At 51.5% G+C, this 18,306-nt stretch overlaps 1 protein-coding gene across 2 annotated transcripts; it reads right to left on the bottom strand.

The window, feature by feature from the left end:
* Positions 1 to 20: 20 nt before the first annotated feature.
* AIFM2 (AIF family member 2) lies at positions 21 to 17,569 on the bottom strand. Of its 2 annotated transcripts, none has more exons than XM_070364628.1 (10): positions 17,428 to 17,569; positions 9,999 to 10,192; positions 9,531 to 9,646; positions 8,296 to 8,415; positions 7,493 to 7,585; positions 5,224 to 5,332; positions 3,711 to 3,863; positions 2,103 to 2,303; positions 1,619 to 1,793; positions 21 to 285 (listed from the first exon to the last, which is right to left on the bottom strand). In XM_070364628.1, the coding sequence occupies exons 2-9, from the start codon at positions 10,174 to 10,176 to the stop codon at positions 1,642 to 1,644; spliced, it is 1,122 nt and encodes a 373-aa protein (XP_070220729.1). In that variant the 5' UTR covers positions 10,177 to 10,192; positions 17,428 to 17,569; the 3' UTR covers positions 21 to 285; positions 1,619 to 1,641. The 2 variants fall into 2 exon arrangements, with proteins under 2 accessions (XP_070220729.1, XP_070220730.1); XM_070364629.1 differs by having other exon boundaries at positions 9,999 to 10,189; positions 17,428 to 17,531.
* Between the last annotated feature and the right edge of the window lie 737 nt (positions 17,570 to 18,306).

Genomic DNA, 18,306 nt, shown 5'->3' with positions numbered 1-18,306 from the left:
AAAAAATAAAAGATCCAGTGTCTTTCTTACAATATATTCTTTTATTGCAACTTTGTCTTCAGTTTGGAGAACTGTGTCCCCATGGATGGACACTTCTAGAATGTTATAAATAGAACAAGGCCTGTCACTACAGGACAGAGGCTTCCACCACGCCAGGCCCCGGGGCAGACTGCACGCAATGGCTTGTGTTTCTCAGGCAGCAGGTCCTGCTTGCAGGAAGGGAGCCTGGTTGGTTGTGGTCCGCAGGAATGGAGGCCTGGGTGAAGCCTCCATGGGGTGGCCATCCTTTGGGAGAGAGGCACAGTCTCTCTTAAGCATGGGCAACAGCATGGAACAGACTTGGGCCACAGCCCAGACAGGATAGACCACAAGACCCCAGTGAGGCTGGTATCCTAAGAATTCTGGCCAAGAACCCAGAGGTTACCATTAAAAGTAGGCAGGGAGAGACAGGGTGGGCCAGGGCAGGGCCTGAATTTATTCAGATGAACTCATCAGCCACTCTTGCCTTAGGCTTGTGGTCCCAAATAGGCTTGTCCTGATTAGAAGTCCTCTCTAATAGAGGAGTCAACTTTTTATTTTTTATACCTTAACATCATTGGTGGCAGGCATTATTGCCTCAAGGCTGAGCCTCCAGATAAGTGACATTGGGGTTGGTCAGGAAATCAGAGGAACAAAACCACAGGGTTCCCACAAGGTACTCCTGCCCCAGCATCAGCTAGAGATTTGTCACAAATTTGCCCATGACACTAGCCTGGAAGCATGCAGGGGTTCCCCTGCTGAACCCCAATCTATTCCCTGAATGTTAGCCAGATTGCAACCCATGAAAATGGTCACGTTAGCTTGGCTGCCTTTCCTTAAACACCCCCAGCAGCTGGCAGACCAGGCTTCTGTCTTAACCCTTTAGTTCTATAAAAACTCGCTCTCTGGTAGAACGGACTAACCAGGAGGGAAATTTCATCTAATGCTTCTTAAATATAACCTATGGTATATAATCAGGATCTAAAAATAGAAATGTTTCATGATGAATAAAGATGGTATGGACTAACAGTTTAAAAATCAGGCTTCTATTAATCTGAGTGTTGCAGGATGTACAGGCCTCCCCACCCCCATGTGATGGGAGAGGTTGGGATGCAGGCCATCCCTCCATCCCAGCCCCCTTTCCTTAGCTGGTCTTGAGCAGGCCCTCTTTCCTGCCCTTACAGATAGGGAGATGCTTCCTGCCACCAGGAGAGGGAGCTCTCTCCCCTACTCAGTGCTCTGAAAGCCACATACCGTGCATGTGTGTGCACGTGCGCATATACACACACACACACACACACACATCCAAGAGGAGGCTGGGGTAGAGAAGGCAGGCTATGCCCTTCAGGAACAAGTGAACCCTTCAGCCAGCATGAGTGCAAGAACACCTTTCCAAACCCAGAAAGAGTTCCTTAGGGGTGTCTTTTTTAACATTAATATCCCTCTCCCTCTCCCTCTCCCAGTTTTTGGTTTTCTATAAATTGTGTTTCTGGTCAGTACTTTACTGACATCTTACTCCAGGAAAAGAGCTTTTGCCCTTAGGCATTTGTCAAGTGGGTACCATCTGTCAGGAAATCTGATGCCCAGGCAGCGGTGGTACCTCTCTCTCGCCCGGATTCCCCATCAGGGTGGAGACTGTTTCATGGTTTTCCAGCTCGTGGAGACCAACAGGTCCCGGCTCTTGGCCAGCCGAACCATAAGCCGCCCCACGTAGAAGCCGCTGATCTGGCCCACGCCGTCATTTCTCCCCATGGCCAGGAGGAACGTCAGTGAACCTGTGGAGCAGAAACACACACACAGTCTAGAATCCTGCTCACTGTTCACGGGCCTGCAACTCCCTGGGCACAAACTCTTCCCGGGGCCTTCAGTGTCGGGGCGGGGAAATGCATATGGCTTTCAGGAAGTTGGCCAAGTCCCCAGCATATCTTCCTAGAGCTCTGGGTTGGGGTTGGGGGTGTGGGGGCGGGTTTCTATCCCTAACTTTGAGAGTGTGTCCTAGCGTTCAGGCATCCTAAAGTCCACAAAGGCTTCTCCACATCTAACCCAAACTCTCTTAAGACTGTGCCGCATGTGGGGTTCCTGACCTGGCTTGTAGGTTTTGAGGGGCCTCTGTTTCATGGAGTTGACAATATTGGCCACGGCGACGCTGGCGTGGAGGCTGGCATGATAGGCCATCTTGGGCTCCCTCACGTCAGCGCAGTCCCCAATGGCATAGATGTGGCTGTAGCCTTCCACCTGGAGGTACTCGTTCACTCTCAGAGCGCCGTTGCTGGCTAGCCGATCACCTGCCAGGAAGACCCAGCCTGAAACCAAGATCCTGAGCTGCCGTGGCCACCTGAACCACAGTAAGGCCTGGCCCTGGTGCTGGTCCGGCCACCCTCTAAAGACACATCCTCAAGAGGCAAGTCTCCTTCCTGGTTTATTTCTGCCTGACCTCCCCACCTCAGAACGCTTCGTGCAAAGGTGAGGTTACAATTCTAGGGTGGAAACTGGTCAGAAATATTGGAAAGGGTCACTTCTTACAAAGCACTTGAGTCTTTATAAGTTACCACGATTAACAAGAATTCACTTATGATGATTAAGTGACAACCTAGGTAAGTCTTGGATTTCCTTCTGAATGAGGATCAGATTTTTTTAAATAAATGCAAGGCTTTAATAAATGATAAAATTTTCTTTATAAGGGACTTAAACAATTTATCTTTGGGAATATAACATTAGGACCATTAGGTGTTAAGTCCTGGGTCTCTGTACATTTTAAGTCCTCAATCCCACCCCCAAACAGCCAGGACAGGTTTCTTTCTGGGATTGGATCATTCTTTTCCGCTAGACACACAACAGGAGCTTCTTATCTAGAAAGGTACTGGGGAGCATATGATGGGGACCTGGGGACACGCCCACAGTGGGGCCTGAGAAGGAACCACTGAGTCTCCAGCTCACAGGTGGAGCCATGGGTCCAGCTCCCTCATCTCCATTTTAGTTCAGTAGGTCAATGCTGAGCTTTAAGAACAAGAGGTTTCATTATTGCCCCCATTCTTCAAGATTGTTCCAAGCTCAAGTGGTCAAATGTCTGGGTCAGGATTTTGGGAGAGCGGCACCTATGGACAGAGAAAGGCCTGACCCTGGAATTTCCCCTGCATCTGCAGAGAAAAGTAAGTACCCAACTCTTTGGGACCCTATGGACTACAGCCCACCAGGCTCCTCTGTCCATGAGATTTTCCAGGCAAGGATACTGGAGTGGGCCACCATTTCCTTCTCCAGGAGATCTTCCCAACCCAGGGATCAAACCCGGGTCTCCTGCACTGCAGGCAGATTCTTTACTGACTGAGCTACAAGGGAAGCCCAGAGAAAAGTAGAAAAAAGCAGAGAAAAGTAACAGAAAGCAAATCTTTCTCTCTGAAACCTGTTTCCATCTCTCACCACTAGGGGCGCGGGATCCGATTTTGGAAGAGTCTGGTCACTGGGCACCTTGAGCTAAGTCACCATCAAAACAGAAGAGGGAAGCACAGCAGGAGTGGACCCAAACTTGAAGTTTGATGTCACCATTCAGAAGACACCAAATGAGCCGCTGAGATAGGGTTGGGGTGGGGGGCAGAAAGCCGATTCCTGGGGCAGAGTCCTGCAGGACCTTCCCCAGGGGCTGGAGAGAGAAGAAGCAGCCTGCGGAGGGGCCCTCCGCTCAGCTTCCCACTTACCAAACGCGCTGCGGTAGGCTGCACTGTTGATCTTGATACCGTTGCAGACAATCACCAGGTTGGCATCTACCTCCGTGCCTTTGTCCGTCTGCACCTTGATGCACTCGCGATGCTCGTTGACAGGCAGTGCCTCCAGGTTGCTCACTCGCTCGCCTGTCAGGGGGGGCTCGTTGACCAGGAGGCTGGCAGAGGGCAGGTGTGTCTCCAAGGCCAAGGCCCAAGCCAGGGCTGGCCTAACAGCTGGACACAGTGCGCTCTGCAGCCCTGAGAAGCACCAGCGGGACATCTGGTCCCAAGGGACCCAAGGGGAGGCAGGTTCCAAGAAGCAACTTGGGGGAGTGAGGTTGAGTTTCCCAAGAGGTTCTGCGAAAAGTTATTTGAGGAAAACACCTCCCTGAATGTGCGCTCCACTAGCCCAGCCAGGCAGGACGGGCCCTCCAGGTTTATCCCCGTCAGGGACAAGGGAAGCCGAGGGGTCCACTGTCCTTGCTGCCTGGAGGAGGGCTGTACAGCCACTTCCACGAAGCCCAGGAGCCGGGAGGGCTCTCACGGAGCAGACACCTCACCCTCCCAGCAAAAGGTGAGAGGGTCGGGCAGTGAACTGGGGGGGTCACACCCCCAGAACAAGAGCCCCACCCTAATATGCTGGGTAGATCTCTTCCCTCCTGCTCTAGACAAAAGCCACACTCCACCACCCTTGAAAAGTGAAAGTGTTAGTCGCTTAGTCGTGTCTGACTCTGCGACCCCATGGATTGTAGCCCGCCAGACTTCCTCTGCCCATAGAATTCTCCAGGCAAGAATACTGGAGTGGGTTGCTGTTCCCTTCTCCAGGGGATCTTCCTGACCCAAGGATCCAACCTGGGTCTAGATTCTTTACCATCTGAGTCACAGGGAAGTCCCACCACCCTCAAAATACAAACCAAAAACACCTCTTCTCTCCACCAAAGAGATATCATTGCTATGTTGTTGCTAAGTCACTTCAGTCGTGTCCGACTCTGTGTGACCCCATAGACGGCAGCCCACCAGGCTCCCCCGACCCTGGGATTCTCCAGGCAAGAACACTGGAGTGGGTTGCCATTTCCTTCTCAATGCATGAAAGTGAAAAGTGAAAGGGAAGTCGCTCAGTCGTGTCCGACTCTTAGCGACCCCATGGACTGCAGCCTACCAGGCTCCTCCGTCCATGGGATTTTTCAGGCAAGAGTACTGGAGTGGGGGGCCATCGCCTTCTCCGAATTCAGGTCAAATCTTTTACGTGATTTTTAAACCATTCAACAAATGGGTCCCACCTGTACTCCATCCAAAGCAACAGCCAGGACAGTGCTGCCTCCACGACACAGAAGTCTGTCAGGACCGGGGCCTCGGCCCTGCCCAGACACACCTCCAGCAGGACAAGGGGCTAAACGGGCACTGAACAGAGAGCCTGGGCTGAGCGCGGCCACCCTCACTCGGACTGTGGGAAGAGACCAAACCTCTGCTGGGGAGAGGGGCCGGGCAGGAGGGGCCTTGCACGTACTCAGCAGCAGCTGCACGCCTTTCCGGAGCAGGATCTCCTTCACTTCCTGCCGGACACAGGGCAGGAGCTCTGTGTCTGCAAGGGCCATCTTGGAGTGAATGAGAGTGACCTGAGGGCAAAGAACCACAGGGCAAAGAAAAAACACTGAGTCTCCCCCTCACACAAAGAGGCCTGAAAACATAGTGGTGCTTCTCCCCCACCTCCTCCCAACTTCCAGTCTACAGGTGAGGAATCTGAGGCCCCAGAGAAGTAAGTGGCCCACTGGCAGACCAGTTATAAGACAGTAAGGAATCCGCCTGCTATGCAGGAGACCCGGGTTCGATCTCTGGGTCAGGAAGGTCCCCTGGAGAAGGGAATGGCTACCTAGTCCAGTATTCTTGCCTGGAGAATCCCATGGACAGAAGAGCTTGGTGGGCCACATTCCATGGGGTCGCACAGAGTTGGACACAACTGAACGACTAACACTTTCACTTTCAGACCAGTTAATGGTGAGCTGGGCTGGAACCCATATCTCCCAGACTAGAATTCTTTCAGATGTGCCAATGCTTCTTGACACATACCTCACCGAGCACCATGTGGAAAATGATTTTCAAACATCCTTGGGCACCTACACAGTCTCTATGTAAGCCATCAACACTCTGTAAATCAGGCTGACATTTACACTAAAGCTGGTTCTAAAACTGGTGCTTCCAGGCATGTCTATTTGCTGCCTGGGTCAGTGCAGTGACGTGGAAGGCAGCCTGTAGAGATGTTCAGAGCAGACTGCCTGGGTTGAAATCCCATCTCAGATATCCACTCAGACACCTCCCAAAGACTTCATATGGTGGACAGTCCCACTCAGAGGAATTTTGTAATGATGAAATGACAAAGTAGAAAGCACATAACTCAGCACACGTACGTGTATACTCAAGTCATGTCTCTTTGGGTCCCTATGGACTGTAGCCCACCAGGCTCCTCTGTCCATGGGATTTCCCAAACAAGAATACTGGAGCAGGTTGTCATTTCTGCCTCAAAAGGATCTTCCTGACCCAAGGATTGAACCCGCATCTCCTGCATTGGCAGGTGGGTTCTTTACTGCTGAGCCACCTGGGAAGCCCCAACTCAGCACATACTGACTCCTTAATAAAGGGTAACTACTATTACTCTTACCTGTCTACTAATTATAAACATACAAGAATTATACTGAGTTATTTACTACTTCAGACCAGTCTCTACCCCATAAATCAAAATTAATCAACTTCTACATCAGTCACTCATAATAATTTCCAATAAATCATCAAAGAATAGGCATATAATTAAATTAGCCTATATTGATCTTACTTTTCAAAACCAACCTGCCTTTCTCTAGGGAAAAAGAACCAGCCACAGGCTCCATGTGGCTCCCAGAAGCTGATCTGGCATCAGCTACAGGCAAGCTCTCGCCTCATGGATCCATAATTGCTGAGCATCACTCAGCCCCAGGCTGAGCCTTTACAGCCTGCTGCCTTTCTCTCCAAGATGCCAGAAAGATGCCTCTATCCCTCCACAAACGGGAGCAGGGCCACGCTCTCGTGGGCAGAAAACAGTGCTGGCCAGTCCGTCCCCAGCAGGGGCTGTGAGGGGTGCACTGCAGGGTCCCCCTATCTGTCCAGGGAGAAGACTACTGTCTCTTATCCAGAAAAAGTGTGTTAGTGTTAGTCGCTCAATCATGTCTCACTCTTTTGCAACCCTATGGACTATAGCCTGCCAGTCTCCTCTGTCCATGGGATTCTCCAGGCAAGAATACTGGAGTGGGTTGCCGTTTCCTCCTCCAGGGGATCTTCCTGACCCAGGGATCAAACCCAGGTCTGCTGCATTGCATTGCAGGCAGATTCTTTACCGTCTGAGCCACCAGGGAAACGCATCTCTTACCCAGACAAGACACTAATGAGGGAATCTGTGACCAAGCCGGTTGTCAGCCAAAAGAGGTAATCAAAGTTTCTATCACAAGGAGAAATTGCTGCAGGGCACATGGGAGTTTGTAATGTTTCCCCCCTGGGCTTGATCCTCTGGGTTGGCCTAGAGGGCAGAACCCGTCACTGAACGTTAGGGCACACCCTAGCTCTCCAGGAAGAATTCCCAGCAGAATGGGACTTTAGGGGGGCCCCTGTACAGACAGCAAAGATGGGAAACACCTGCTCCCACTTTATATTAATGGGACTCCCTTCCCAGGCCCTGAGCAAATTCTGATGTTCATTAGACAAAAAAGAAGCCCACTTTTGGGAGTTCAAACCCAAGGTCACTGGCCTACCTCTTTCTCAGGGTATTCCGTTTTAATCTCTGCTGCCATCTCCACTCCTGCAGAGCCTCCTCCCACCACCACAATGGACTGTGAGCGCTGGACCTGGAGAAGCAGGAGATGGAAGCACACCCTCAAGTCCACCCCACCTCTGGGTCCAGACTAGGAAGCGGGTTCCTTGACCAAGGAAGCACAGAGAACCCTTTCCAAGTTCAGGGTCCAAATAAGCTTCCTGGGGGTCAGGCTCTTGCTGGGTGTCTCCCTGCATTTCTTACTAAGCTCTCACTGCCTGCCCACCTTTCAGATGAGTAGATCTGCCTGAGTTCATAGGCTAGGTTCTTAACTTCAAGTCTAACATCTGCTCATGACTATGTGAGAAGTTCCCCAGGCCTCTCAGTGGCTTTGCAGAGAAGGAAAGGCCTGATCTCAGTCACACGGCTGCATGACCTTCTCTAGATCCCCATGCCTCATCTATTCAGTGGGGACAGACCCATTCCACCCACCTCTCAGGATCCCCGTGAGAACCAAGAGCATGGATCCAAGCCTGCTCTGTAAAACATATGCCCTGTACAAACAGCAGCCAATAGCTACACGAGCAGGTCTAGATGCCCATGTCCAAACTTCAAGACAGGTCCAAAGGTCTTCCCCCAGGAGCCTCTTTCTGGTAACTCTGCATCTCTACAGTGCTCCTGCAGCCCCAGACACCTCCTGGGGGCTCCCTGCTGCCGCCCCAGGTGTCCCACAGCTGTTTCACTCTCCAGGGCCCCTCCCCCAGCTCTGTCCTCAATCCCTGCCCCTGGCAGTGGGCAGCTCACCTGCGTCACCATGTCCTCATAGGCCTGGATGGCCATCTGCTGGCTGGAAACCTGGTTAAACTTGCCCGGGAAGAGCCCAGTGCTGCCCGTGGCCAGGATGAGATGTGAAAAGGGTAGGGCCTGGGAGGAGCAAGGAAGAAAAAAAAAGGTGAGGGTAGAGCGTGGCTTCTGCATCCAACCCCAGGCTCCACCAGGCAAAAAACTATTTCTGGGGAATAAGTAGGATTCTAGCTTCCAATGTGGAGTTAGTCTAGAATCTCCCTACTACTACATTTATTCTAGAAGAAACTTCCCCCATCCTGGCCAAAAGAAGAAAAAAAAAGGGGGGAAGGAAATCCCTTGGGCTGGCCAAAAAGTTCATTCATTCGGGTCTTTCCATAAGATGTTACAGATTAAAATTGACAAAGGCAGAGCTGCTCTGATGGGAGGGAGACGGGAGGGTCTGTATCCTACTCAGCCCATCACTCCCCCATGGAGGCCTGAGATGCCCTCAGGGACCCAAAGCCACAGGATAAGGAGGTTTTCTATCATCATGCCAAGCAGAGGTTCTATAGTCTTAAACCTGATTCAAGGAGGACTAATTCACAAGAAACCACACACTCATTAAAGACAGGAATTGGAGCCCCTTTGTCCAACCCCCACTTAGCTTTGACTAGAGCAGAGGGCCAGGCTGGAGGGGACTCTCCAGTGGGTGGGCAGGTGGTGGCTCACTGACAGATTTCTGGTCCCTTGGGGATCCACCAGGCACTGAACTTATGCCATGCTGAGGGGCACAAACTCCAGGAGGAAAACCTCTGCACCCCTCCCCCACCGGGTGATGTGGGATTGTAGCACCTACCCTTTGATTCCAGACAGCAATGGGGCCTCTGGGCTGGGCGAAAAAAACTGCCTGGGTCCACATGTTGGTGGAGTCTTTCCAGCTGTGGGGTCTTGGGCAAGCCTCTTAAGGTCGGGTGCACCTCCCTCCCAGGGTCACATTGGGCATTAAAGGAGAATACATGAGGCTTCAGACAGTGCCTGGCATACAGGGAGGGCTCCAAAAATGTCTGCACCACTCTCCTGTGGCCGCTGGGGTCTGGCCTCGGCTCAGGAGGCATCTGCTATCTTCCAGGCACAGGGCAGGGATGGGGGTGCCTCGTCCCTGAGGAGACCAGCCCAGGTATCCTCCCACCAGCAACCGCATCCCAGGGGCCTCCTGAAGTCAGCTGAGAATGGTCAGCCCCTGCTGGACTCACCTGGCCATCCTCCAGCAGCACCGTCTGATTCTTCAGGTCTATCTCGACCACCAGGCCCTGTCTGAAGTTTTCCTTGAAGGTCACCGAGTAGGAAATGAATGTCTTTTTGGCAAACCCTGGGGAATGGATAGAAAGGAGGTTGCAATATAAAGCTGCCCACAGGAGGCCAGAATAACTCAGAACCCGTCCTGAGCCGCATGCCAACAGTGACACCAGTGGTTAAACGACCCCTGGGTGGCCACTACACCCTAAAGCACCCAGTCTGAGCCCCAGGCCCTCAAGGAAACTCACACTCTGACCTCTGGAGCCTTCGTGTGGTAGCTGCTTAAGGGCAGGGACTTCACATTCCCCAGAGCTTGTCAATGGTGGAATTTAGGCACCTTGCCGTAAAGGGAGAAAACCACCCTCTGACCCACAGTGGTGAATAGGCCACTGTCACAAAGAATGCCCCAGAGAGGGGCCCCTTACCACTCTCCACGGAGGCCCGGAGGGCTGCCACGTTGTGGTGGAAGGAGTCCTTCATGTCCACCAGCACAAACGGGATGTTCAGTGCCTGCAGCTGGCTGGCGGCAGCGATGCCACCAAAGCCCCCGCCCACAATCACAACATGCACGGCTCCCGCGTCCATCGAGACCTGGGACCCCATCTCCGACCGGGCACTACTGGGATAGGAGGAAAGACCACATCAGATTCAGGGGGGCTCAAGGTTGAGAAGGCAGAGGTGGGCCCACAGCAAAAAAGGCCTCAAATGCCAAGACTTGATCTTCTGAAAGCATGCAATCACCTTTCAATGAAACTCCAGTTTTTGTAAAATTTGAATTAAATTCCAAAGGAACAGGGGGTATCCTAATTCCATCTCATCCCCCTAGCCCCCCAGTTCCCTTCTCCAAGGCATCTACTGTTACCAAGTTTATATGAATCCTTCCAGAAATATTCTGTGCACCTGCAACCACGATTATTATTTTTTTGCACACATGAAACAACTATTTTGCACTTATTTTCACTCATTAATATATTCATTCAGTCAATAATATCAATTAATGAACCTCTTGCTCTTTGATGTGTTCTGTGCTGTGGATGCCGTAGTCAGAGACAGACAGAAAGATAAGGCTTAGCCCTTGTAAAGGGAGGATTTCAAACTCAAAGGGCTGGTGGATGATGTGGGAAGCTGGGTGTGCACAGTACCAAGGAACAGTGGGTATGCCTCTGGGGAACTGGTGATCAGAGGCCACATTAAAGGAACAAACAGAATTCTTTAAGGAGCGCAGTAAGCAGACAGTGGCCAGGTTCCACCCAGCTCACAGGTCACCAGCTTCAGCCCCAGGTCTAAGGAGATCAGTTAACCAGTAAGACAACCAGCCTATAAAATAGGCTGCAGTGTGAGGCTATGACAGTGGGGTCAGGAGGAGGGGGCTGCCGGAACAGAGGAGGTGCAAAGGGACTGCTGGGTGACATCCCCCAGGAAAGAGGGGGCAGAAGGGAAGCTCTGCTGAGAGACGAAACAGTGCTGGTTAAGGACCAAGAAGGAAGTCTGCGGGTGAGAAAGAGGCTGGAGAAGCGCTGATCATGAGGGCTGCAGGGAGAGCGGCAGGTGATGCCCAGGAAAGGGGACCTGCAATCAAAGAGAGCATGTGCAAGGAAAGAGGGCCAGGTCTGCAGGCCAAGTGCGGCCCAGGCTCACACACACGCATGAGCACAGCAAGGAGGAGTGGAGAGGAACCAGACAGACAGCAAACTGCCAAAAAGTGATGCAGAAGCGTGTTCCGGCCCACCTTGTACCCTCAGGCAGCACTGCAGGCAGCTGGAAGGCCACCACTCTGCCCTGCATCGTCTGTGTGGTCTGGGGCACAACACCTCCCCTCTCTGGGCCTTCATTTACCCTCTGTAATGGGAGGGCCAGCCCGCAATGTCCTTGAACAGTAGCTTTCCAAGACACGGTGGTCCCCAGATCTTCTCACACTTATGGGGGCAGCTTATGGTTGGACCTCCAGGCACTGTTGCCATTGGTATTCAAATACACACTAATTTCTCTTCTGGGGAAGTAAAAACCTGGGTGAGGGAGGGCAGATCTGGCATAGGACATTGGAGGGAATTTTTAACTTTGCCTTTCATTGACTAAATGGTCCCCAATGTGTTGAAACTTATGCATTCTACCATTCTTTTTAATTATGACTTTTTTTAATTGGAGGAGAAATATCAATAACCTCAGACATGCAGATGACACCAACCTTATGGCAGAAAGCAAAGAACCAAAGAGCCTCTTGATGAAAGTGAAAGAGGAGAATGAAAAAGTTGGCTTAAAGCTCAACATTCAGAAAACTAAGATCATGGCATCTGGTCCCATCACTTCATGGCAAATAGATGGGGAACACAGTGGCTGACTTTAATTTTAGGGGCTCCAAAATCACAGCAGATGGTGATTGCAGCCATGAAATTAAAAGATGCTTACTCCTTGGAAGGAAAGTTATGACCAACCTAGACAGCATATTAAAAAGCAGAGACATTAGACATTACTTTACCAACAAAGGTCCATCTAGTCAAGGCTATGGTTTTTCCAGTGGTGATGTATGGATGTGAGAGTTGGACTATAAAGAAAGCTGAGCACTGAAGAATTGATGCTTTTGAACTGTGGTGTTGGAGAAGACTCTTGAGAGTCTCTGGGACTGTATGAAGATCCAACCAGTCCATCCTAAAGGAGATCAGTCCTGGGTGTTCATTGGAAGCACTGATGTTGACGCTGAAACTCCAATACTTTGGCCACCTGATGCAAAGAGCTGACTCATTTGAAAAGACCCTGATGCTGGGAAAGATTGAGGGCAGGAGGAGAAGGGGATGATGGAGGATGAGATGGTTGGATGGCATCACTGACTCAATGGACATGAGTTTGGGTAAACTGCAGGAGTTGGTTTTGGACAGGGAGGCCTGGCATGTTGCGGTTCATAGGATTGCAAAGAGTTGGACACGACTGAGTGACTGAACTGAACTGAATTGCTTTACAATATTTTATTGGCCTCTGCCATATGTCCACATAAATCAGTTTTACAAATGAGAAACTGGCAGGGCTGGGACCAAAACAAGCCCCCCAGCAGGTATTATCACCTTCACGGTCCCAGGCCCTCAGAAAGGTTGTCTAGATATAGCCCGAGGAGTGTTCATCAGGCTGAATCTGTCAACTGGGCCAGGACCCAAGAGGACCCCAGGGACCAGCCAGGGACAGAAGCAGACACCAGGAGCTGAACACCAGGAGAAGGGGGCCTGGGAATGTGGCAGGTGGTCAGGCAGGCTATGGAAGGGGTACATTTCACCTGCCCCCTTCAACATGGCCCCCCTCTGTGCCAGCCTGCCCTTGGGGCCAGCAGCCAGTGAGGAGGTCAGAGAACCACCCAGAGAGCTCTGCTTCCAAAGCCAGGGGGTCATAGGACTAAGAGAGGCTACCAGCTTGTTGGGGAGAGGGGTCCACCATGGGCCATCCAGGGAAGCTTGAGGTGGAGCCTTGAAAAACAGCTGAAGCCAGGGGCCTTCATCACAGAGAAAATAGCTTAGGCCAAGAAATCCAGTGGCAGGAAGGGAGAGGGTGTGAAGGGTTCAAGGAGCAGGTTTGGGCAGCCAGGAAAGCAGGTGACAGGGCCCAGCACACACAGAGGACTGTCATGTCAGGCCAGTGTCTGGGCCTACAGGCTGCCCTGAGGTCCTCACAGGGAAGAAAGCCCCGTGAGCCCAGCACAGGCTGGACAGGCAGTGAGTTAGTCAAACGAGTTAAACTCCTGCTCCCTCAGCGCCCCCGGGATCATTAACTGGATCCCCGGAGGGCAAACCCTGGCCTCGCCCAACTAGGCACAGCCCTCAATAAATGTAAACTGATTCTCTAGATGTCCAGGTCCAGAGTGTGGGGCCTGAGCACACACCCAGGCCCAGGAAGGGCTGCCATAGCCGGGTTGGGGAGGGGAGGCATTTCTGAGCCACAAGCTGCCTGAGGCCCCTCTCCTGGAATCCGCCCTTCTCTCTCCTCCACTGACCCCTGACACACCCACTTGCGGACAGGGGGCCTGGCAGCACTCCAGCCCCATTCCACCCTTTTCCTCGGCAGCCTCCCTCGCCCAACACTCTTGGACACCCTCCTTTCCCTTGGCTCATCCAATGCCAATTCTCACCTGGGCCCAAGGACAACTGGACTCCCCTCTGATCAGCCATGACCTACTTTTCCAGACACCTAAACCCTTGGCTTAAGCCACGGATCTGCACTCCCAGGCACACAGCCTGTAGGCGCTCAGAAAGCAAGTGTGCAATTGGTGATGTTGAACTGTAGGTTCTAATGTAGTAGCAGTGCTGGGCAAACAGCTTCAACCAATGGGCAACTCCATCAATCAATGGAAACCTCCACCAATGGGAGATTATAGGCTACGCTATTATACACCCGTACGATGGAATATTCTGGAGGCAATTTTACAGTGGAAGATTTTTTACGCGAAAAGTTTGTTCATGATTCATTTGCACCCACAGATTATACAAGACCAAGAGAGAACCATAACATAAACCATGGTCTCTGGGTGATTATGTCAATGTAGGTTCATCACATGTGACAAGTGAAGCACTCTGGTGAGTGATGTAAATAATGAAGAGGCTTGCATGTGTCGGACAGAGGGCCTATTGACAATTTCTATGCCTTCCACTCGGTTTTTCTGTGAACCTATGACTACTCTAAAAACATCATAAAGTCTTAAAAAAAAAGCTTGTCCATGAAAAAGTTGGACAATAGAACAGCACATAGAGCCTGATCGCATTTGTGCACCACCAAGCACAGGGACCTAACTACACCTACACACATACACGGAACGATGACAACAGCAGGCATCACTGAGCTTTCAGCAACATCTGTGCATTCAGTAGCAGGGGTCCCTCTTCATTTTGGCAAGAACTTCAGGAACTTGCCCAAGATTAATCCTCAGCAATTTGACCACATCTGCACTCTAAACCTAAATGCTAACAGTGCTTGCCAGATGAAGTTTTTACTTTCTTCTTTGAGCTTTTCCCCTCTTTTTTGGTATTGTTTGAATATTTTTAAGCGAGTATGCCACTTTACAGAAATAATAAAGTTTTAAAGACAGAGCAGGCCTCCTACCACCTAATTTTCTAAATTGAGATATTTGGGGGATTTCTCTGGCAGTCCCTGGACTCTGCACTTTCACTGCCAAGGGCCCAGATTCAATCCCTGGTCAGGGAACCAAGATTAAGTAAGCCATGCGGTGCAGTGAAATGTTTTTCATATATTATGAAATTCACTATCTTAGAGTGTACAACCCAGCGGATTCTAGTACATTCGTAAAGTTGTACAACTGTCACCACAATCTAATACCAGAACATGTTCATCACTACTCTCCCTAAAAAAGACTCCATATCCATTAGCATTCGTTTCTCATTCCTTCTTTCCTCCAACCCCTGTAATCATTAATCTTTCTGTCGCTAAAGATGTGCCTATTCCATACCTTTTGCTTCTGGTTTCTTTTGCCTAGCATGGTATTTTCAATATTCATCCAAGCTGTAACTTGTATCAGTATTTCATATTTTTTTTTTTATGGCTGAGTAATATTCTATTGTATGGAGATAGCACACTATGTTTATCCTTTGGTCCACTGATGGACATCTGGGTTGTTTCCCCCTTTTGGCTAAAGTGAATGATGCTGCTATGAATGTATAACTCTGCATGAACAAAAAAATTCTGTTGAGTATATACCTGTGAGTGGAATTGCTGGGTCCCATGGTAACTCTAGACTTCACTTTTTGAGGAACTGCAAACCCACCATCTGATTTTACTAATCATCAAGCCAAGAGAATGAGCATAGAAGATCTTAACGGAATCTTCCCAGATGCAGAAATGTCAGCATAAAAGAAGGTCCAAGAGAACAGATGCTCACTGTCCAGCAGCTCCTAAGAAATGCTATCTTTGCCCCTTCCCCAACACGCACACAATGTGGTTTATACTCAGATTTTCTCAGTAAATCCTGTTTCCTCTGCCAAAGACACTCAGCCTGATCCCAACGGGACTCTTCTCCAATAAAACAAAGGGCTTTTAGGAATCAACTGAAAAACAAGGAAGTTACATTTTGGCCAAAGCTGTGAAGAGGTCACGCCTCAGAAGACACACAGTGGGAACCATGTGGGCTCTGATCAAAGGGTGGATATCACCCCAGAATTGTTTCATAGAGATTACAAATAAAACCCACCGCTTTCAAGAGCTCACTGGTTATGCCCAAAGTAGATTCCACAGCCATTTCCAGAGTGGCTGACCTGGATGAGAGGGCCTAGCGTTCATGTGTGCGTGCGTGCTAAGTTGCTTCAGTCATGTCTGACTCTTTGCGACTCCATTGACTGTAGCCTGCCAAGCTCCTCTGTCCAGGGAGTTCTCCAGGCAATAATACTGGAGTGAGTTGCCATTTCCTTCTCCAGGGGATCTTCCTGACCCAGGGATCGAACCTGCGTCTCCTGCATTGCAGGTGGATTCTTTACCACTGAGCCACTGGGGAAGATCTGAAAGGGCCTAGAGAGTGACTCAAAACACCATAAACCTACCCCTCCCCACGGGAGAAGGCAAAGGGGTGAATGGCCTCCCTTGCTGGACACCAGGGCCCAGGCTGAGAGTGGGCACTCCACAGTCAGCTCCTCAGGAAACAGATGCAGAACAAAACCCCAAAAGACAAGTTTCCAAAGGGGACTCAAAGTCTGAAGAAGGGGTTGTTGTTTCGTGTCCCAGGAGAGGGCATTTTTTGGACAGACAGGTTCCTTCATGTGTCATATAGCCTCTGGTGCCAAAACCCAGGGCACACAACTTGTACAGTCTCCTGGGAGCCAGTCACTTTGTGGTTCCCTTAACATCCCCACAGTCTGTGCCTGGACCCTGGCTTCCTCATTTCACCACCAGACACAGAGATCAGGCTGGCCCTGGAGCATACCTGCTCTGCCCAGCTCCTCACTTACCTGCTGGATAGTCCTGAGCAAAGGCCCATCCAGCTGGGCCTCATCTACCCCTCTGAAATGGACCCTCCAAATGCAAGGTTACTGACTACTCCTTGGAGGCCTCTGAGAGCTTGGGGGCACTTACAACCCAAGGAGGCCTCCTTGATGTTTTAACACCTTTACATATTTTGAACACAAAGTGCAGAGCTGGGACACGTCGAAGCCCCTTCCCAAACTATGTCTGAACCTCTGCCCTGTGCCTGCCCTGCTGTGGGACCATCAACTCCCAAGCGCCTTGCCCCTCCCAATCTCATGGTACAATCAAGGGGCAGAGAGAGTGTAACCAGAGGGGAAAGACAGGGTATATTTAATGGGTGCTTTGAAAGAAAAATACCAGACATCAGGCACCAAAAGCAACTCCCACTGGATCAGGAGTTGCTGGACCCCGCCGGCCCATCCGAGTTACTTGAGTCACCTTTGGCCTTAGTTTCCGGGAAAGCTGGAGCTCCGTGGAGAAACGGACCTCCCAGTGCACCCTGGAGCCTGTGAGCACTGGGTAACCCCCGCATTTTCCTCCTGACCCTGAGGCTTTGCTCCTGCCTTGTGACACTGGCTTCAGTCCGCCCACGGCGGCTTCCACCCTCGGAGCCCTCCCGGGATGGGCGTGGGGGGAGGGTGTCTGTCTTACTTGGGAAGACTTAGCACGGATCTCCAGGGTGCAGGGTGAACGGGATGACAGGCAAGTTTGCTCCATCCTCGCTGGAGCAAACTTCCCCCTTGACTTTTGGGGGACCTGGGGGGCGGCAGGCCTGAACCCCGCTTCCCATACAGATCGCCCTCTCCTCCCGAGGCCACATCGGGCGCCCCGGCCCCCGACGCTGTTCCGGGCATCTTGGAGCCCAGCAGGTGCGGGGGTCCCGGAGAGCCCGCCCGGCGCGCCCCTCACCTGCCGGAAGCCTCTTGCCGCTGCAGCTCCCGCCAGCAGCTCCCGTTGTCGCCGCCCGGCCCGAGGCCCCGCCCGGGCCGGCGTGACTCGGCGCGTCCGCCCTCCAGCCTGGGCTGTGCCCCCGGCGGCCCCCTGGGGAACTGCAGCCGCCCAGAAGTCAACCGCCCCAACCGTGTGCCCTTGACCCCTGCGGCTGAGGCCGCCCGCGCTGCGCCGGCCCGGCTCCCCTGCCGGACCCCCTACCAGTCGTCGTTCCTTGGAGCTCGGGCTCCGACGCAGGCTATGGGACCTCAGCGGCGCGGATCACCAGCCTTCTGCCCTGGCTTAGGTAACAAGCTGAGCACCTAATCCATGTCTGGTATTGTGCTAGGTGCGCGGGGTGGGGACGAGGGGTTGTAAAATGTAGAACAAGACAGGTATGGTTTCTGCTTTCCTCGAGGTTGATAGTCTGGGGAAAGATACTAAGCTGCAAAAATAAAAATTATATATATATATATATATATATACTAATTGCAGTAAGAAAGATTGGGGGCAAAAGAAGGGTGCCAAGGCCTCTCTCCAAGGATAAGTTAGCCCTGGGCAGAGAGGAGCCAAGTATACTCTGGGTGTGCAAAGACCGAGGCAGGATAAAGAACTGACAATGGGGGCATTGCAGGGGAGCTTGGGGACAGAGCAGCCCAGCATGGCAGGATGGCACAAGCCTCTAGGCCCTGGTGAAGACTGTCCAGGGCAATGGGGAGCCACTGCTGGGTTTGTTTGTTGGGTTATTTTTGGTGGTGGGGGGTGGGGGGGGGGAGGGATTGGTTTGGTTTTGGTTTTGGTTTATTTTTGGTCACAGCATGAGGGATGTTAGTTCCCTAACCAGGGATCAAACCCATG

The sequence above is a fragment of the Bos mutus genome, chromosome 28 (assembly GCF_027580195.1).
Source record: "Bos mutus isolate GX-2022 chromosome 28, NWIPB_WYAK_1.1, whole genome shotgun sequence".
NCBI lineage: Eukaryota > Metazoa > Chordata > Mammalia > Artiodactyla > Bovidae > Bos > Bos mutus.
The sequence above is the reverse complement of the archived record's forward strand: the minus strand, read 5'-3'. Positions and strand labels throughout refer to the sequence as shown.